The sequence below is a fragment of the Podarcis muralis genome, chromosome 17 (assembly GCF_964188315.1).
Source record: "Podarcis muralis chromosome 17, rPodMur119.hap1.1, whole genome shotgun sequence".
Taxonomy (NCBI): domain Eukaryota; kingdom Metazoa; phylum Chordata; class Lepidosauria; order Squamata; family Lacertidae; genus Podarcis; species Podarcis muralis.
Window position 1 is genome coordinate 26,895,225 of NC_135671.1, and position 21,610 is coordinate 26,916,834.

Sequence of the window (21,610 nt, forward strand, 5' to 3'; positions counted from 1 at the left end):
CAGCTCTACTGCTTATACCAACCATCACTTTTATAGGCAAACTTATTTTTTTGGCAACAAGTGTTGTGCATGATATTGTACATGCCACTGTCCCCAAATCTTTGCACTAGTTATGCACGTATTATTTCATTGTGCATATCAACATTTGTTTTTAAGATAAGATGTGTAAACTATTACAAATCACTAGTATAAATGTGGCAGGAATGGGTAGCTGGTCAGGCTTATCCGGGGCTTTTTACTCCCAGAACCTGTTTTCAGTGCCAGAGCACATCAGTATTTCTCTTGCCACTGAATAATCACTTCCATAATAAAGGGGTCATTTGAAAGCTCCTTGGGGCAGGGCCTATCTTTTGCTTATTTTACACTGTAAAGGGTTGTGTGCATTATGCAATAGTGATTTGTAAACAAATCTTCATCCTTATTGCTCTGCAAGTCAAAAGAGCGAGGCTCTTTCTTCCTTTCTGGATTCATCCCAGCAGCAAGAGAAAGAGTATTATATTTGGAGCATGCTTGCGTTAGACTTGCATAATTGTTACTCTGCGTTGCCCTGCCAAATCGTGCAATTTTAATCCACCAAGAGCCAGTTTCTGAGAGCAAAAAGGGGTGCTAAACCCTCCTTCTCCTGCAGCATACCTCCCCACTGCCAGCCCCAATAAGCTGTGAGTGAGAGACTGTGGGCAACAGACTGGTTCACCCTGCCTCAATCACATGCCCCTTTCTCTCTTAAAATTGATCCCCGCTTTATACACGATTGGAAAACTTTGTTTTGTTTTTTTGGTATTCTAGGACTGACTGAAGCAAGAGTTGAAGCAGCGTGATTTGGCTTCATCCTCAGAACATACCTAAACCAAATCTCCATTACTTGTGAATTAGGCACTCATTTCTCAGTTCAGTAAAATAAATAGTACTCTCTGCTGCCAACCATTATGCATTATTCTTTAATGCTATATACCAGTTTGAGTTGGGTGAGTTGATTTGGATTCTTTTCTCTCTTTTAAATAGATTTCCCCATTCACCACCAAATAAAACTTAATTTGTGCCTGCAGGTAAGTTATAGGGGAAAAGAGGATGGGGGAGATGCAATCTCAAAGGTACACAAAACAATGGACTGTTTTTTAAAAAAATATTTTTCTTGCCCCAGTGCATTTCAAAGCACACCGAGTAAAGCACAATAAAATGATGAGTGATGGGGAAGACTATGTTACACTCCCCCTGCAAATTAATATATGCGTTTTGGCAGGCAGGCAACTTTCTGCTTCACTGTTTGGTTTCAAAGATCTTTATGGGTGGAATGAGATGGAACAAGAAATTTAAAAGAGAGTTGAAGATAAGAGAGGACATAATTAGGGGATTAATAAGCTAGCACTTATGGAGTGTGTGTGTGTGTGTGTGCATGTGAATCATGACTTCCGTTTCTCTTCTAAAAGAGTTCCCCTAAATCAAGTGTGATGAATGAGTGAATTATGGAGGGACACCAAGAACAGGATATAGATTGTAGAAACCTGTGGATCGCTAGCTCCTCCCTTTAAAGTAAGTCACCCAACTTCAGCTCAGCATTAATTTATGTGGGAGAATGAAGCATATTATGCTTGGCTTTTAGTTCTGGTCTAAAAGGTCACCTTTGCCTTGCAGGTGTGGCTTGCAACAAGAAACAAAAAAAAAAAAAAAACAAGGTTACATTAAGTATGCTCAGCTACCTGGGTAAAGTCAACTAGAAAGGTATCAGAGCTGAGTACACACATACCTGTTGATCCCTAGGCAGCTTGTGATGTCAGATGAGGGCCACACCAGAAGCACCAGAAGCAGATTCCTCTCTTTGGTAGATGTCTGCCCCAATCATTAATAAAACAGGGGGTAGGGGCCCAGTTTTAAGAGCAAAAGGAGGCTATGAGTAGGTGGCCCAGGGTTTTTTTGGGTTGCTGGCACTCTAGGTTGCTGGCACTCCAGTCTGGCACTCCAAGCAGCACTGGGTGGTTTAGTCTAGGCACCATTTCAGTTTCCCACAATTCACTTGCGGTAGCATGCCTTTTGAAGGCTGTGAGGAGTTAAAATGAGGGCTGAACACAGCCACCTAGCAATGCCATCACTGTTGCCTAACTCCAGGTAAGCCAGTCAGTGCACTATTCTGAAGGGCCTGACCCCTCCTCAACCCCATCATTTGCTGTTAAATCTGGGCCTTGTAACCCTCACTTTATTCATTATTGGTGCAGGCCCACATTTCTGGGGGGGGGGGGAGAGAAATGTGTTTGCTGTCAATTCTAGCATATCCCTGACAACTTCCATGTATGTAGAGCTGTCACTACGGATTTGCTGGAGAATAGACTGTAGCTGACACTTGCAGACACCTCTGTATGCATGGATCAGGGGGGGAAAACTATCACCTCCTCAGTACGCTGAATGAGTCAGCCCACATATAGATCACACAAAGCAGACAGGAGCCTTGGTTTTCATGGCTAGCTTCCCAGGATGAGCATAGGACATGTCTCGGAGGGGAAAGGTTTTGCAATTTTTCTGTGAACATTTCCCGTGCTACTGGTTACATGCTGCAACTGGGAGCCTGGAAAGCTGGCGTACATGAGACTGAAGGTCTCTCTAGAGCAGTGTTTCCCAACCTTGGGCCTCCAGCTGTTTTTGAACTACAACTCCCATCATCCCTGACTAGCAAGACCAGTGGCAAGGGATGATGGGAATTGTAGTCCAAAAACAGCTGGAGGCCCAAGGTTGGGAAACACTGCCCTAGAGACTGAAGGTCAAAAACCTGAATGGATTGTGGTTATGTGAGCAAAATAGGTACAGCAGGATAAGTACCTGGGGTTTCCATCCTCCAAGCCAAGGATGGGGAACCTGTGGTCCTCTAGAAGTCCCAGTCCCAGCCAACATGGCCAATGGTCAGGGGTTATGGGATTTGTAGCCCATCTGTGTAGGGCCACAGGTTCCCCATTCTTGCTGTAGGCCAAACGTGTGCATTCATTTTAGATGGTGTTGCCCCCACTCTTCACAGCCTTGTTTTGCAAGCCCCCTTTCCCCTACTACAAGAGATGCTCAGAGTCTGAACAGTCAGATGGAGTGCGGAAGTTCCAGACATCTCCCTAATCCTTTACTTCACTCTACCTCTGGTCTGAATATCATCATTTTTTCATATTTCTGCATAATGCAAAATGGGAAGTGAAGGGGCAGCTTAGCCCAGTTTGATCAAAAGCCATCCTGCTGTGTGCTGGAGTAATTGCTCTGCTGCTTTCACCAAGGTCCACATCCTAGGTTAAGGTTTTTAATCTCTGATGATGTGTTTGCCATGGTACATCCTCTTCCCTAGAGCCATCGTCTTCAACACTTTCTTCCTGTAAAAAACAATGGGTCGTAGTTCCAGAAAAGGCAGGAATTGTGTGGTCTGCAGTAGTAGTGTAGAATGCATCAGTTCTTTATCCTGGCACTCAAATTCTCACATCTTCACCAACGCCAGTTGGGGACCAGAACAGCACACACAGCATTGTGGCTGCCAGGAATCAGATAAGGCTTTAGCAACAAGAGACCACTTTCAGTTGATTTGTCAGGGGGTACAAACAGCAGCAGTTCGAAAGCACCTCCGGGTGCAAGTAGATAAATAGGGACCGCTTACCAGCGGGAAGGTAAACGGCGTTCCGTGTGCTGCGCTGGCTCGCCAGATGCAGCTTGTCACGCTGGCCACGTGACCCGGAAGTGTCTGCAGACAGCGCTGGCTCCCGGCCTATAGAGTGAGATGAGCGCACAACCCTAGAGTCTGTCAAGACTGGCCCGTACGGGCAGGGGTACCTTTACCTTTACCTTTACCTTTTACAAACAGCAGCAGATGTGTCTGCGTAGCCAGAGCGAGGGCAATGAGCCCTGTCCTCACTCTGAATGGGCTTTGTTGTGTAATCATACAGCCAAATCATGATGTCATCCTGTTGATGATATGATTGCCCCAATGGGCTAGGGTCACAATAGTCAGGAAGAAGCACATGGCCAGGAAGGGGAGGAGGGGAACGACACTGGAACAGCTGTAAATAGAAAGCAATCAGATTGTGAAAAGGTGTGAATGTAAGCACAGAACATGTTGGGTCCCTTGGTGGCTGCCCTTATTATGCTGAAAATCCTGCTGTGAACACTGACCTATTGCCTGGAATCAGATGGGCAGAATGGATGTATTTCAGTCTCACCACCCAATAAGCCCACATAGATGTGTCCAAGAAGAGGTACCACCACTTTGGGAGTATGCTGATGACAAATGATTTACACCCTGAAATGCTAATATCCTTTGCACACATAGAAGCAAACCTGTTTTTGTCACCAAGTGCACGCTATGGTTTTCCCAGTAGTGATGTATGGAATTGAGAGCTGGACCATAAAGAAGGCTGATCGCTGAAGAATTGATGCTTTTGAATTATGGTGCTGGAGGAGACTCTTGAGAGTCCCATGGACTTCAAGAAAATTAAACCTATCTATTCTGAAGGAAATCAGCCCTGAGTGCTCACAGGAAGGACAGATCCTAAAGCTGAGGCTCCAAGACTTTGGCCACCTCATAAGAAGAGAAAACTCCCTGGAAAAGACCCTGATGTTGGGAAAGATGGAGGGCACAAGGAGAAGGGGATGACAGAGGACAAGATAGTTGGACAGTGTTCTCAAAGCTACCAGCATGAGTTTGACTAAACTGCGGGAGGCAGTGGAAGACAGGAGTGCTTGGCGTGCTCTGGTCCATGGAGTCACGAAGAATCGGACACAACTAAACAACAACAAGCACGCTCAAGAAGAAACAGAAGCCACTGAGAGTTCACTCCTATGGAGAGTCCTCGCAGGATGCATGCATTTTTTCCATGCATACTTTGAAGTATATACTAAACACCTAAGAATGCAATGTGTGAAGTGGCGCTGAAGTAAGTGAAGACTATATGTTTGAGTTTCTCAAGAGATAATTTAGCATTCCGCCAGCCACAACATATAGCTGAGGGCAGCAGCAGCAGCAGCAGCAGGGCCACATCCAGCCCCTTAGAGAAGTCTACCAGACCCACCTCTGGTTAGAAGCAAAAGAATTCCAGACATTAGATTTCACCACTGACCTCGTGAGTGCCAGGACCTCCAGCCTCCTTCATTCTTGTAAAAATTCCATATTTCAGTGATGCTGACACAGAGTTCAGTGGAAACTCTTCACATATGTTAGTTCATAGGAATGTGGGCTTTATTGTGGCTGATATGCAAATATGCTGCCACCAGCAAAAAGGAATTGGGATGGGGGAACCCTGCAAATACTGCACCAGCTCTGGCTAGGCAGCAGGAGGGAGGCATTAATGTTCTGTCTCTCCTGCCCCATCGCATTCTTTCTGAGCAGGAGCGGAGCTGTGATTTAGCATCCTCTGTTTCATTGATCCTTGTGCTCATAAGAGGGCTGGCCATGCTCAACCTCTGAAAGTCCCACTGCATGCAGATTGAGAACTAGAAACCATCATACAAAAGGAGGTACCTGACACTGCAAAGACCTATCAGGGGACTGAGCCCAATAATTTTTAATTAGGTTTTTAAAATAAAAATAAATCTCATTGCTTTGTTATGCAACAGGGCCTGAACTTGCAAACCAAGATTCTAACGAGTAATTAATTTTAGAAATAAGGAGATTGGGGAGCAGGATTGTCCAGGTGGCCATCTTTGTTGCTTTTAATTTCACCATTGTTGTTGTAATTGTTGTTGTTAAACACATACTCGTGTTTTTCTGTCCATATGCAGTTCTTCCTTGTGGGGATTCAGGTTTATTAATCAATGTATTTCTGCAATTGTTTCCATGCACATGCACTTAATTTGATATAGATTGCCAAAAATTGGCGGGGAGGGAATCTTGAAGAGAATTGGTAGGTAGCCAGCTTTAGCTTCTGCTAAAAGAATTAGCAGGCTACTACTGTTTCCTTCTGAGTAGCTGCACAGGTGCAGTTCTGCAAGTTGCTTGCTCCAAAAATGAAAGGGGGGGGGGGGGAGACAGGAAAGTGACCAAGAAGAGGCACAGCGTGAGTCTTTCTCCAGATTAGTTGTGAAATAACTGGAACCTGCTTGATGAAGTACATAATGGGGGAGGGGGGAGGCTTGAAGTTCCAGACTTTAAAGTGAACATGCTAAATTAGGCCCCTTTTTGTGAGATTGTGTGTGTGTGTGTGTGTGTTTTAAAAACTGCCAATCCAGATGCACTAAAAATAAATAAATAAGTTGTAAAAGAAGGGGAGGTGTGTGTTCTAATTAACTGAAGAAACATTTATGTGACTGAGATTTGTCAGAGGTGAACATTTTCCTCAGTATCCACAAGAATGCATACATGAGGCATTCTATGAATGCGAAAAAACTGAATGAGAACCCGTGTAGCACCGTGGTTGGGCTTGTAAGACCCAGGTTCAAGTCCCCCTCAACCATGAAGCTCACAGATAACCTTGGGCCAGTCCAAGCCACTTGGACACACTCAGATGGACATACAGTGGTACCTCAGGTTACATACGCTTCAGGTTACATACGCTTCAGGTTAAAGACTCCGCTAACCTAGAAATAGTGCTTTAGGTTAAGAACTTTGCTTCAGGATGAGAGCAGAAATCGGGCTCCGGAGGCGCGGCAGCAGCAGGAGGCCACATTAGCTAAAGTGGTGCTTCAGGTTAAGAACAGTTTCAGGTTAAGTACGGACCTCTGGAACAAATTAAGTACTTAACCTGAGGTACCACTGTATTGAGGAATGAGTGTGATTTCTGGGGGGAACCCTTCATGGGGTGGATGAGGAGTTGTAGGATAACAATTCAATGAAGTTTTTATTATAAAAATGCAGGGATTTTTTTCCTTTTTTGTGAGGTTACGTGTGTGGAAGATAAGAGAAACTAAAGATTTCTTTTTTTAACCACGCCTTGATCAATATTTCATGGAGTTCCTGTCGTGTGAGGTGTGTATGCACAGATAAAGCCTGCTGCTTAAATTATGGTTGATAAGGTTGGGAGGCTGTTGATGAAAGAGATTCACCTGAGGGAACAGGGATGGAAAGAGCTTGCCTGACATAATCTAACCACTAATATTGATGCTTCAGGAATCAGATGCAGACCACTGGACCTCATTTGACTCCCATTGATTTGCATCAGTGGAGAATTTGGCCTTGGCTTGCAAAATGAACATACATTCATAGCCCTAAAATTCCAATGACAGGGACCAACAAACCCAGGTATTTTTCAGTGGGGTGAGAAGAGATGCCATTGCTCCTTATATAGATTTTACATGCTGAAGAAATGAGCCAATAAAAAACAACAACACCACAAAGAGGGTTAAAAGGCCCATTATGTTCACTTAGAGAATGCCGAGTAGACACAGGGAGCCTTCAGTCTTCTCACCCAAAGGGAATGTGGCTGAGACTTAGGCTGCTCTTTGACATGCATGTTCATCCTGACTTGAAGTCAAACCACTTCTTGTCAAAGAGTCATTGAATCAAATTTGCATTTGCTGTCTGCTCCTTTTCAGGGGGCCTTAGCTCTCTTGCCTGCCATTGTAATAGTTTCAGGAGTAACACTAGGAATGATAATAAAGTACATGGGTTCCCCCTCCCCTCAAGAATTTCTTTCTCCTCCTCCTAATTTATACATGGAATCTAGTCAAGTACAATAGTCCATTCCATTCATGTGCTTCTCCTCTATTATCTGTTTTGGATGACCATTGGTGCAATTAGCCTGTGGACTGAATCTTAAATTCCTTGTTTTACAGCTCAACTCAGAAAAGTTTTCTTCTGTCACCCCCCCCTTTTTTTTGTGCAGATATGTCTATCACTCTAAGACTGCCCATCTGTTTCTACGTTTATAGCTGTGCGGAGAGAACGATTTTCCAATGCTTGCTCCAAAAACGCACATGTTCTTTTTCCATGATCACTCACTTGTGTATGCGACCGGCACTCAGTTGTGCCAGCTGAATAGGTGCACGCTGTACTCTGCTCTTTACACATGCAGTCAAGTGGCTTTGTTTATGCACACGATCCGTGTTCAAAAAGACGGCAGCCGTGTCCAAAACTTATCTCGTGCTCTCTGCCACTCGGATTACTTTGCTGCACCTGAGTTCAAAACCAGGAGATTAAAACCATATCCACTGGGCAAAAGGGCATTTATCTAAAGCAGTGTTTCCCAAACTTGGGTCTCCAGCTGTTTTTGGACTACAACTCGCATCATCCCTTGCTAGCAAGACCAGTCATTGGAAACTGTAGTCCAGAAACAGCTGGAGACCAAAGTTTGGGAAGAACTAATCTAAAGCACTGCTATGCAGGAGGTATCTGAGGAAGCAGTGATGGGAAGAATCCTGAAAACCTTTAAATATGTGACTAAAGACAATCGAAGAGGTCTAGCATAGATTATTAAAGGGTGTAGGTATTAGGTCAAACAGCACATGAGACAGGAAACCTGTCTCAGAGCATTACCACCGCAGACTGCAGGTGTGAGCTCCTATGATCCTACGTGCCTCAATAAAACATTCCCAGCTGATAGAAAATATATTGATTCATTTCCTTGATGTGTTGTTTTTGTGGGAGCTTATTCCAACAGGCTTCGGGGAAGCGACTGTTTTGAATGAAAGGGCAGGTGACTAAGCGGTGGCATGATAGCAGGTTATAAAATTGTACAGTGGTACCTCTGGTTGCGAATGGGATCCATTCTGGAGCCCCGTTCGCAACATGAGCAGAATGCAACCCGCATTTGCGCTTGCGCGGGTCACTGATTTGCCACTTCTGCGCATGTGTGTGATGTCATTTTGCATGTCTGTGTATGCGCGAGCGGCGAAACCCAGAAGTAACCCTTTCTGGTGCTTCTGGGTTGCCGTGGGACGCAGCCTGAAAAAAAGTAACCTGAAGCAAATGTAACATGAGGTATGACTGTACATGGCATGGATTAAGTGAATAGAGAAAAAAAATTCTCCCTCTCCCATATCACTAGAAGCTGAATGTTGGAAGATTCCAGATAAAAGAAAGCACTCATTCACACAGTTAAACTATGGAACTCTCTGCCACAGGAAGCAGTGATGACTATAAACTTGGATGGGACTCAAGGTGGATTACAGATGAAATAGGAACAGCTAAAAACACAGAAAAGAAATAATAGGAAAAACCATTAAACATTAATATCATTCAACATCTCACACTTGCTCTTTCTGAGGTCTATTAAAAGCATACAGATAATTATAATAAAAACAGCACCAGCTCTTTCATTCAAAGCAGTCAGTTCCCCAATGCCTGTTGGAATAAGAAAGTCTTCGCCTGCCAGCGGAAAGACAACTGGGGTGGGGAGCCAAACTAACTTCTCTAGGGAGGGGGTTTCAAAGTCTGGGAGCAGCCACCAAGAAGGCCCTGCCCCTACCAAGCATGCATACAGGCATCTGGTTCAGGCAGTGTGAGTGTATATTGTTAGTTTCTGTTTGTGCCACTGTGCATTGGTTTGAGTCACAAGACTCTGTTTTGCATTCCAGAGATTCCAGACTGTTGGAAATCTCACAGAAGACGGGAGACGGATGTGATGTTTACTGGTTTCCTGTTTCCTTTGTTTTTTCAGTTGCTCTCTGCACTCACAGAGAGAGGATGTATTTCTTTTCTGTCTACGTAGCTTAGTAATAAAACCCTTAGCATGTAGCTCATATCTCTCGTCACTTCTGCTGCTTTGAAACTCTGCGTAATGGGAACGTGCTTGGAGCCTCATCAAAGGCTCAGGTCGTTAATTATCATCAGAGGAGATTCCGGAAGATGAGCTTTATAGCTCGGTCGTAGCGGAGATTCCGACATATATGTGAGGGAAGAAAAACTGGGTTTCGGGTCACATTTGGATGACCTTTTTATTCAGCAATCATCCTGAACTGTTTGCACAGTTTGTGAGGAGGTTTAGACCATGCCAGCTATTTATTGAACAAGAATTCTGATTAGCTTGGTTAGGAAACATTGTGTCAAGTGCACGTGATCCTACATTTTCCATTCACTTTCCTGATAGCAAAGAGGCTGACTTTTCGGAGAAGCAGGCTAGTTGTGTGAGAACTCCAAAGCAGCATTAATTGTACAAACTTCAGCGGCATGTGACGGAATAGAGACAGTCTGGAAGTGTCCTCAGTCTTGTCCTTTGTGCGTGGATTTGTGTTAACGATGAGAGGCTGAGGATGGAAAGTGCATGTATATTTCCTATATGGCACATACCTTTTTTTATATAATATTTTAAATTAATTTTTAGCATACAAAAAATTTAAAGACATACCACACAAATTATTATACATATGTCCTTGTTTGGACTTCCTTCAGCATCTCTGATAGCCTTCCGTCTTGATGATTTCTCCTGCAATTCTTAACTTAATATTGCCTTTACATTTTCTAGCAAATCATTTCTCCCTTTCCATTTTTACAATATTTCTTAAATTACTCCTCACAGAACTTCTTGTAGTCCTACAAACGTAATCTGATCATCACAAATACTTTTCAGATACCCAGTAAATTTAGTCCAGTCTTTGGTAAACCTCTGGTCTCGCCGGTCTCGGATCCTTCCTGTTAGCTTGTCTAATTCTGCGTAGTCCATCAATTTCATCCTCCATTCTTCTAATGTTGGTAGTTCTTCTTGCTTCCATTTTTGGGTCAATAATGTTCTTGCTGCTGTTACTGCATATAAAAACAACTTGCAATCTTTCCTGTTTATATCATTTCCAACAATACCTAAAAGAAATGCTTCCGGTTTTTTAATAAAAGTGTATTTCAACATTTTTTTCAACTCATTATATATCATCTCCCAGAAGCATTTCACCTTTTTTCATTCCCACCACATATGATAAAATAATCCTTCTTTTTCTTTACATTTCCTATATGGCACATACCTTAGCCATAGAATGCATATGTGTGTTGTGTGAGTTGAAGCATCATCTGTGATTGTTGTCTTGACTTATGCGTTCTGCATGCAAATGGATTGTGTTGTGTTGATCTGTGGGGAGCCGATACCATTCATGTATTGTATGCCTTGATGGCAGGAGACTTGTGAGCACATGTAATAGTTGTGCATCTTGAGAACAACAGGGTATTCTTCTGTGGGCCCCACCCTCTGAGCTCTGCCAAGGTGCCAGGATTTTGAATTTTTCAGGTTTGCAAGCCTATATGTCAGCTATGAAATTAGGCAAGAGGTTGAGAGATCTTTGCCCAAGGATATCCAGGTAGATCCCCGAAGGAACAGAATCTTCCCTGGTTCCAGTTCTGATAGTCTGTCAACACTGTCATACCGGCTGCTTTGTAGTCTAGCTGTTTGCAGATTCCCACAAGAATGACTGCATGGCAGTGAGCTTTGGTCCCGAATGCAGTTGCAGTGACCGTAACGTCTGCAGAATGCATTTTGCAATTCTTAGTAAGTTGATAGGCATTTTTCGAATTTCTTTCAGCACAATGATTTAAGTTTCCTTTCACATCCCTACCGTTGCTGATGCCACCGCAGCCGCCAAAGTAGAACATGCTTTAATTTCATTGTAAAAATAACCCCAAATAGTTGTGGGTAAATCAGAAAGCTTCATCATCAGAAGGGTGGGATGCAAGACACAGTAGCGAGAAAACTGTGCAAGAAGTATGAGTGCAAGATTTATTCCATCTCTGTGGCAAGCATATGCAGCGCTTGCTAATAGCTTCACCACCTGTGAATTATACCTCATAAATGGGTTCCGACTGCTATTTTTGTGTAGAAGCAATAAGCGGTATGTTCCCTGATTCTACACTACATTAATTTTTTGCCGAGTTTCCATTTTTGTCTTTATTACCTACTTGGAAATTCTTCCAAAGCACCCACCATTTATTAGGGTGGTGCACTGAGTGCGGTTTGGGGTTTTTATTATTATTAATAGGAATAGTTTCGCAGTGGAAGGAAGGAGGTGGGCGATAACGTAAGGCATCCTGAGATAAAATTCGGGAGAACTGAAGAAATAAGACCGGAGATTATGTGCAACATGCAATAAATCCAAACTGTCCCATAAAATAAATATAACTCATTTTATTTCTACACAAAAGTACTATTGGGGGGTATTGGATTTCTCCTCCCTGCTTTGTTGGATATAATCTTAACCCCCCTGTTTGAAGTCTGATAGAGTTGTGTTTAATTCCTGTGTTGCATCAATAGAACCATAAATGAAAAGGTATGAAAGAAGTAATAACGGCTTTTATTGTTCTGGTGCTGAAATACAGCCTGGAGAATTTACTTATTTTTCCTTCTTTCACTTTTTCCTACGCGGGCAAATGTCAGCCAATCAATCCACTTAGTTTAAAGAAAGCATGGGGAAGGGTGGGCCTACCCAGCGTTCTCTACAATTGTGGTTTCTCCACAGAACCTGATCTTCAGACTACAGGTCACATTTGCTTGTGTGAATTTTCTCTCCTGGCAGGTGCTCACAGAGAGCTGTTAAACTTTGGGAGGGAGCTGGAAGGAAAGGGGGAAAACTGGAGCTCAAGGGAAGAGGAGATGCCATGGAGGGCAATCAGGACTTTGGGCAGGGATGGACACCTCAGAAAAAAAATTGGTCTTAACAGAGTAGTTGTGAAGTGCGTAAAAGGAAATGCATTGCTTTCTGCTTGGTGAGCAGAAGGGAAAGGTGGTTGGATCGTTCTCTCATTTTTGCAGTGAAAGGACATCTTTTTGAGGCAAAGTGTTAGGAAAACAGTTTAAAAGTTGCTCCCTTGGATTCAGCTTAGCCGTATCACAAATGCTTTTGTTGTAGTAGTAGTAACAACAACTCTGGGTGGCTTCCAACAGAATATTAAAATACAATGATTCAGCAAATATTAAAAGCTTCCCTAAACAGGGCTGCCTTCAGATGTCTTCTAAAAGTCAGATAGTTGTTTATTTCTTTGACATCTGATGGGAGGGTGTTCCACAGGACGGGCGCCACTACCAAAAAGGCCCTCTGCCTGGTTCCCTGTAACCTCACTTCCCAATGGTGAGGGAACTGGCAGAAGGCCCTCAGAGCTGGACCTCAGTGTCCGGGCTGAACGATGGGGGTGGAGACGCTCCTTCAGGTATACTGGGTTCGAACGTGCTGAGAAATAGATTCTCCAATGGACAGATATCACTCTTATGTGATTGTAATAGTGGGGCACCGGAATCGTTGCATCACATAATCTTTGACTGTGCTTTTCACTTACCGGCCAGGAGCAAGTTCCTTGCTCAATATCTTAAGGGAATTGCCGATGATACGATTGAAGCCAAACTGAGATATCTACTAACTGATGACGACCCCCTAAAATCACTCATGGTTGCCAGATTCCTGATCAGCGTCCTATCCCTAAAGAAGAGAAACGGTCTCCTGTGTGACTCGGATAACCCCTTTAAACCATGACCTATGTTTTAGGTGATATCGCCATTGTTTTAAACCATGATCTATGTTTTAGGCGATACCCCCATTGATATCCCTGATATTTATTGTAATGTATGATGGTGGTTTCTGTTTTTGTATGATGGTGGTTTTTGTTTTTGTTTTGCTTCGATTATTGTTTGTCTTTTGTAAGTTTTGGCGATTTTAAATCTGGAGGTTTAAGTATAATATGTTGACATGGGAAACTGTCGTGTAACGGGCCAATGGCCGTAATAAAGATCAATCAATCAGGTATACTGGGCCGAGGCCTTTGAGGGCTTTCAAGGTCAGCACCAACACTTTGAATTGGGCTAGAAATGTACGGGGAGCCAATGTAGGTCTTTCAAGACCGGTGTTATATGGTCTCGGCGGCCACTCCCAGTCACCAGTCTAGCTGCCGCATTCTGGATTAGTTGTAAAATGTTCTGCCTGTTTTATTTTGAAAACTCTACCAATTGTTAATTATCTCTTCCATTGTTTTTAATCAGCCCCGCACCTTCCTGTGGAGGAGTCTGTTGACTCCTTTTTCAAAATTTCAAGCGTTTCTGTAAAAATGTTATGGTGAGCACAACACGCAAACTGTTGAAGTGATATACTCTTGGTTGTATGGTGTGCCAAGCTTCCTTCTTAGTTGTTGTCCCTTTAAAGGGAAGGTGTGACCTCAACCTCGGCTGAGTTTCTTTAGCAATAGAGAGGCAGGAGGTTGCTGTGAACTTAACAGAATTAGGTTCTGTTATGTACTGAAGTTCTCAGCCTGGACCAGCAGGGGGATACTGTAGATAGTTTTCACTCAGGTCCACATATGCAAATAAGGGATTGAAAGTGACGTTCAGTGATTGGATAGTTACAGAAAGTGTTACAGTTGTGTTGTAGTGGAGCTCTGTATAAGCAAGCTGGCTGAACCCTTCAGTTCAGTTCTGTTCTGGCTTGTGAATAATCAAGAGCTGTTTTAAGAATCGCTGTGTCGTCTGATATGTTCACCCACAACTTAACAGGTTCGTTGAGTTAGGTGCCGATGTGATGGGCACCAGATTATAAAACTTCATGGAATCTTGCTCCAAGTAGGGCTGCTGTGACCATCCCCCCCCCCCCTCTTCTTTTCTTTCTACACATTTGTGCAAAGGAGAACCTGACAAAGAAAACACCCAATCAGACGAATTGCTTTGGCAATTTAGCTCTACCTGATCACCTTAAATGGTGCGCTTTGATTTATGCTAGGCACATAATGACACTGAACGAAAAGTTACTTTGCCTTCTGTAGATTTGAGCGAGTCATTATGATTAAGTTCATCTTGTCTTATTTTAACAGATGTGATAGACTGAGCGCAAGGCCTTTTTTCTTGCTGCAACTTCTCTGGAAAAGTGTGTGGGCCCAGCAGAACCCAAACAGACCGGGCATGCCCCTCAGAAGTAGGGCACCAATTTGACCTAGTTCCAGATGCTTGGCCAGTGAAGCGGGGGCAGTGGGGGGGGGGCGGAGAGGCTGTCACTCTCCAGATGTTGCTGGACTCCAACCCCCTTCAGACCTAGGTAGTATGGGCAATGGCCAGAGAAGATGTCCAGCAACATCTGGATAGCCCCAGATTCTTCCCTTCCTCCTTTTCTAGTGTTTGACTACGTTTGAGGAAAGGGTTATGGCTGCTGTTCAGCCTCTTTATCATAGTTCTGAAGAAACAGAGGGATTGCAACATATGGTGAATCACCTTTATCTGCCAACTCCTGCCGGGAATTAGAAAAGTTGAACTATAGCTCTGTAGGTCCATCCCCCAGATGGAAAAAAAGTGTTGGTCATCAGGAATTCAGAGACTCAGTACATGAGCAAGCTACTGTAGCATATGTGTTCTTTTAGCTAGTTGCCCTAATTATTGTCCCCCCATAGAAAAACAAGAAACCACATCCAAATATTTTTCATATATATATATATATAGAAAGTGCTCTGTGATATTTAGAGTTGTTTTGGAACCAATGACATTATTGTGGGTATATAACATGCACCATAAGGCATTTTGCTAATCAGCTGCCTGGAAAATGACTCTTGGATTTTACTGGCAGGAGAAAAAAGATACAATCATTGCTATGTATAACCGTGTCTCTGTCCCGGGAACCCCTGTAATGTGGGGGCCATTGTGTTCCTAATTGCAAGAAGCATGCAACCCGGTGGAGAGGGTGAACCATGTTCAATAAATATTTTATTGATTCCCCTGATGGAACGGGCGGTGGTTTACAGATAAAAACATGGACAAATCAATCATTAAAAAACAATACATTTGTAATATTGGTGAATGTGCGCTTTGACTAGGCCATTTGTGAAATTGCCTGTTCGTGCTGTCAACTTTTGCCACATCCCACCCTGCGTAGAAAAGTGGACTTGCATTACATTTTCTAGTGAACTTGCATTAACATATATACAGTATATATATATGTCTGTGCATGTGTATTACATTTATATATATCCATGAGTGTATACAGTCATTATTTGTGATGTTGGCGACAAATAAATTGAAGTGCTCTGACTGTATGTGAAAAAGCAGACTTACCTTTCTGCCAGTTGATTGCCCGCTACCATCAATTTGCAGGAGTCAATTCCGGATAGTGCCATGTCTGAAACTGGCATTTCTGCTTCTGGGGCAGCCAACAAATGATTGCCAAGTGAGGTAATTCTTCTCCTTTTTTCTTATTTTATATGCAAAAATGGGCATATGCCAACGAGAACTGGAATGAGACCACTAATGTGTTTTGCAGAACAGCAACTTACCATTATGTGTGTGCTGGTATGTTGATGTTCTCTCAGAATATATTCTCTGTGGAGACCTATGACATATATTTTTTGCCACAGCCAATTTACTCATCCGTACAGTATTTCCTTGGGGGATATGAATACTGGAAATGCGAACTGACGAGTCAACCAAATGCCCATTCATAATGTCTATCACTTTGTTCTTTGCTGCTGGAGTTCCTGCTGTCAGATTAACCCTGAACTTTGAGAGGGTTACAAGATTGTGGAAGGATGTTCTTCAAGTAGCTTGTCAGGAAATACAGAGCAGGATTTGTGTGGGGAGCTGGCAGGTGGGACATGGTTAAAGCTGGCAACTCCTGACCTTTATAAGTTCTCGCGTTTCTTAATAGCTGCTTGTCAAGAAGGAGTTCAGCTGCTACAACACTGTGATGGGTGAAATAGCACTAGCTGGGCCGGCTCCTGCTAATCCTGTCCTTCAGGCCGGACCTTGTAGTTGCTGAAGCTGCTCTATTTGATGCTTTGGGGGAAGCTGGATGGCTCTCAGGGCTGGTGGCCTAAAGGGAGGTAGGCGGTTCGGAGGAGAGGCAAGCAGGGAGGTGGCCAGAGCAGTTCAATTTGAATGTGAGTGACAAGTTGCTCAGACTAAGGAGAAAAGGGCTAGAGCTCAATGCGGATAGTGGTGAGGTCCATTTTGGGTCCATGTTTCTCCTGATCCCTGCCATCATTTGCAGTTGAGGTGATGCAGCACAGTGGAGTTCATACCAGTTTGCTAGCTGAATCAGTGGCCCAATGAGTAAGTCACTTGGCATTAGTCACGTGGTTTAAGACCCTCAGCACTCTATGATAGAAAAGACAGAAGAGTAAAGGCCTAGGGATTATCTTTCTCTAGGACTTCCTGCAACTACCATTGTATAGTGATATTGTTGCTGCTTTCACCAGATTTTTCAGCATGCCATTGCCATTACAGTCATACCTCATGTTACGTTTGCTTCAGGTTGCGCCCCGGAAGTACTGGAAAGGGTTACTTCCGGGTTTTGCTGCTTGCACATGTGCAGATGCGCAAGATGACATGCGCAGAAACGGTGAATCGCCACCCGCGCATGCGCAGACATGGAGAGGCAAGCCTTGAGGTATTGTGGCCCTGAGCTGTTTTATAGTTTAATATCAGCACTTTGAATTGTGTGAGCAACCTTACCACCGAATTCTGCACCAGTTGAAGTTTCCGAACTGTCTTCAGAGGTAGCCCTACATAGAATATAGCTCGTCGCAGTAATCTAACCTAGAGGTTACCAGAGCAAAGACAACTGTAGTTAGGCTATCCCTGTCCAGATAGGGGCGCAGCTGGGCCACCAGCCGAACCTGATGGAAGGCACTCTTTTCAAGCATTCAAATGAACACCTGCAGATGGGATGAGGGAGCAGGTTTCCGTTTGCATCCATTCTACATGGAATGAATGTCCGAAAAGGCTTATGTTCAGCTCCGTCTTTGTGCAACTTCAGATTAAGAGCATTGTGGCTTGTGATGTTTCAGACATGCAGCACTCAGGACGCTGCTATCTGAATCATTTGCTTTCTAGGACAGCAAAAAACCAAAAAAAACCACATGCATAAAAAAAAAAAATCCCACTCTGAGCCTGATTCATTTGCCAGGCAAATGTTTTTTAGCAAGGCTCTAGAGATGGGTAATAGAATCTCCATTATTTGACCTGTTCCACGTTATGTAATATGTACATATTTTTCATTATACTGGCAGATTTGGGAGGGTTTTTTTGTTTATGGGGGGGGGTTGCTTTTGCTTTTTACAGATACATGCTATCTGTTCTTCTGTTGTTAAATGCAGCTATACCTAGCGGTATTAACAGGGTCAAGTGAAGGTTAAGTGTGTATTAGGGAACTGAGGACAGGACTGATTCCAAGCAGTTTGGAAAAGCCATTGCGGCTTACATCTGTATTGCTTGGGGTGGGGATTGAGGTCACTTGAGTGAAGCAACGTATGCACCGAACTAAGTGAAATACAATATTTGTGATTCCCAATTCATGTCTGTCCATTCAAATACTGGGATGCTCATGCAAAAAGACAAAACCAAACCAAACAGTAGAAGTAGAATAATTCTTTCTGCCTCAACATACATGTAGAACAGCTGGTTTTCTATTATTTATCTATTTATTTATTCATTTAGCACCTTCTCTTTAGGTCATGGTTGATGTGAATGCACAGGTTGGTTTAGATTCTGAATTAGCTCTTTATTAAAGTATTCTCCTGCTTTATGAATACCATGCTGTTGCACACGTTTGATTAATGATGTGTTTGATTCTTTGAATCTTTGATGCATATTTAATTAAAACCAGGAGATGGGGAATGCAGTCGCCCTAAACATTTTATTGCAGCCACAAACTTCCAGAAATTTTCTTTTACGTTAGTTCCAATAGCTTATCTCAGTCAATGTAAATTTGCACAAATATGGGCAACACACACACACACATACACATAGACGCTTGCTTGCTTGTTTGCTTGATATACCGATATCAAGCAAGCAAGCAAGCAAGCAAGCATGTGTGTGTGTGTGTTGCCCATATTTGTGCAATATTTGTGCAAGCAAGCAAGCAAGCGTTTGAGTGTGTGTGTGTGTGTGTGTGTGTGTGTTGCCCCATATTTGTGCATATTTGTGCAATGAGTCCTGCCACACCAAACAATCGAGTTCTTACCAATGAAGAACAGGTATTGTGGTGTCTTTAGTATTGCCAATTCTGCCAGTCAAAGCTCCTCCCTAATTTCCCTTTCCATCTATAAAGAACACCCTCCTAACCATTTCATTATCGTAATTGGAACAAGAGCATAAAAAGAGGACTTTCTTTCACCCCACAAGCAAAAATCCCCATTTGTCTTGGAAACTCACCAAACTCTAAAGCATGGGCCATTTTTGGAAGCATCCTAAGAGGAAACAGTTATTTAAGCCCAGGTTGGCAGAATATCCAGATTTTAAAATGTATCTTAGCGCATGCATTTTATTTTGTTAGTTAGCTAAGCCTATGAGAGGGGAGTAAGATGCACATTTAAAAGAACAATTTCTCATTAATGGAAAACTGCAAATTTCAATACTGGGGCAGAGAAGATATAACTTGCCTCTACTTTTCTGTTGACCTTTCTTTTTGGCAAGTCATGTTGCTCATTCTTGTCTAATCACTTGATTTGTTGATTTGTGGTACTAGACAACAAACAATTCAAATGCGAATTCACTTTTCTAAGATCTCCTTCCACGGTAATTGTCCAAGGGGGATTTGCTTGATGTTTCTTGGAGCCTTTCTTAAAAAATTCTTTTCTTAAATGTTTATACTACTGTAAATCCTCAAGTGCTAATGCAGCAGTAAACAAAAACAGCTCAGGAAAGTGGCAAAACTGGATTAGACAGGTTGGCTGTTTATATATCAAGGCAGTCTTCAGACTCAGGGTAAATAAACACATTCTTCCTCTAAACCTTTAAATGGCCTTTAAGGCATCACCAGTCAGTTCAGAAGAGGAGGGGAAATCACTTTACTTTCTCCTAACATTAAACATGGCCCAAGTTGAAATGAATTATGTTTATTCCACTTGTTAAAAGGAAACCTGGACCCTGCTCCAGCTGGAGGTCACATGTTTTGGGGGGAAGCGTAGGTCTTATAATGAATTTTGGAATGCAAATAGCAGGCACATGGCTCTTTTCTTGGTGGGCGTGCAAATTTATTTGGGGAAATTTGGACTTCTCGTCCAAATTCAAGTTGCTCTACTGCTTGGAATTTGTGATGAGGTAAGAGCGCTCAGTGATTGTGGCTTCACCTTGTGACCCCTGCTTAATTGCTCTTCAGTCTCAGCTTATTACCATGACTGCTCTAGGTTTCTTTCATGATTTGCAAAAATCTTTGTGGTAAGACAAAACTTCTCTCTCTCTCTCTCTCTCTCTCTCTCTCTCTCTCTCTCTCTCGTACCCCCCGTCCAATTTGAGTTTTGTTTTTTATTTAAGAAAACAATCTGGGAAGCAAGCTGCCATAAAAATATCAGAAACCTGGGATTCGACTATCCTTGCCCAACATGTAAATGATAATGGGATTGCATCTGTTGGATGGAGAACATCTGCACACCCACAGTGTGGGTGATCCTTTGCAGCTGTTGGGATTGGCTGTGGTCAACATTTGATCACTTAACTTGCTTCCTTTTAATTATTATCTTTATCCCAGCAATTACAGGGGTTGGTTCAAAATTAAGCCACGTGGCATTTTAATAAAGATAAGAGAGAATTGAATTTAGTATGCCTAATGAGCGTAATAATTATTTGTGTGCTGGACTGATCTGATATTCTTGTGCTATAAGAATATATTAATTCGGTTTAGGTCCCTGGTCCACCCCACCCCCACCCCGCTAGCCCCTGGATGAAAGCCAAACAATGAAATATTGCATGTTACAGTAGTTAGAATGAGATTCTGTTAACCGTTTAAATTAGAAACGGATCTTTAGAAAGCTACTTTGGCACAGGAGAGGAGGGGAGGCAAGAAGCCCCGGCATCTGTTTCAGATGCGGTTTGAGTCTCCATAAAAGTACAACAGCCTACAGTAGCTTCCCAGTATGCTATAGTTCTGTTCACAAACCAGAACTAGCGTATTTTCGCACTATAAGACGCACCTAGTTTTTGGTGGAGGAAAACAAGGGGGGGGGAATCTGAATCCCAGAAGCCAGAACAGCAAGAGGGATCACTGCACAGCGAAAGCAACAATCCCTCTTGCTGTTCTGGCTTCTGGGATAGCTGCGCAATGTGCATTCGCTCCATAAGATGCACACATATTTCCCCTTACTTTTTAGGAGGGAAAAAGTGCATCTTATAGAGCAAAAAATACGGTATTTGGCAGAGTATTGTCAGTCGAAGAAGGAAAAGTTTCATGAATGGGATGGAATAGAGCCGTTAAGTTCACTGAATAGCTTTCTTGGGAAAGCTTTATCTTCTCTCTTCGTAGTGCGCAGTCCTCCGAGGCTTCTCTGTTTTGCACCAATAGCCTTGCACGATTCCGTTCATCTGGCCGCAGTATTTCCTGACGATGCACCACGTGGCTCTCTGTGGTGTGCCTAGAGGGCAATTTGCTCCTCTCACAGTTTGGTGCATTTGGAACTGGAAATACAGGAAATTAGATTACCATACATTTCCATAAGAAAGAAGTTGTTGAGGGGGGGGGGGGAAGAGGTTGGCACACAATCACAAAGGGACTTTTGCCAAGTGAACTACACAGCCCATATTGGTCCCTGAGTTCTTTCCACCTGCAGTAAAGTTGGAAGGTAAGTGTGAAATGGGGGTCACTAGCACATGTGGACTCTGGAAAGGAGGCTGCACATCCAGTCTCCTCCAGAATGATGTCATTTGGAGATGCTGTAGGATTATCACGAGCCAATTGCCACTACGCTTCTTTATTAACTTGTGCATCTTCTTATGCAAAAAATGGATTGGTTGCTTTAAGTACAAAGTCTTGGATCCAAATATAGGGTTATGCAAGTAGAATCCTCACCCCA

The 21,610-nt window shown here is 43.1% G+C and overlaps 1 protein-coding gene across 5 annotated transcripts in view; it reads left to right on the top strand.

Moving 5' to 3' along the window:
* The window catches only part of ADAMTSL1 (ADAMTS like 1), a 718,478-nt gene that overhangs the window by 232,894 nt on the left and 463,974 nt on the right, over nucleotides 1-21,610 (top strand). Inside the window, exon 2 of one of the 5 annotated variants that reach the window (XM_028711680.2) lies at nucleotides 787-965. The exons of the other annotated variants lie outside the window; for them this stretch is intronic. Coding sequence (XP_028567513.2) covers nucleotides 927-965 — 39 coding nt within the window. The 5' untranslated portion in view covers nucleotides 787-926. The remainder of the gene's footprint in view (nucleotides 1-786; nucleotides 966-21,610) is intronic. 5 annotated transcript variants of the gene reach the window in all.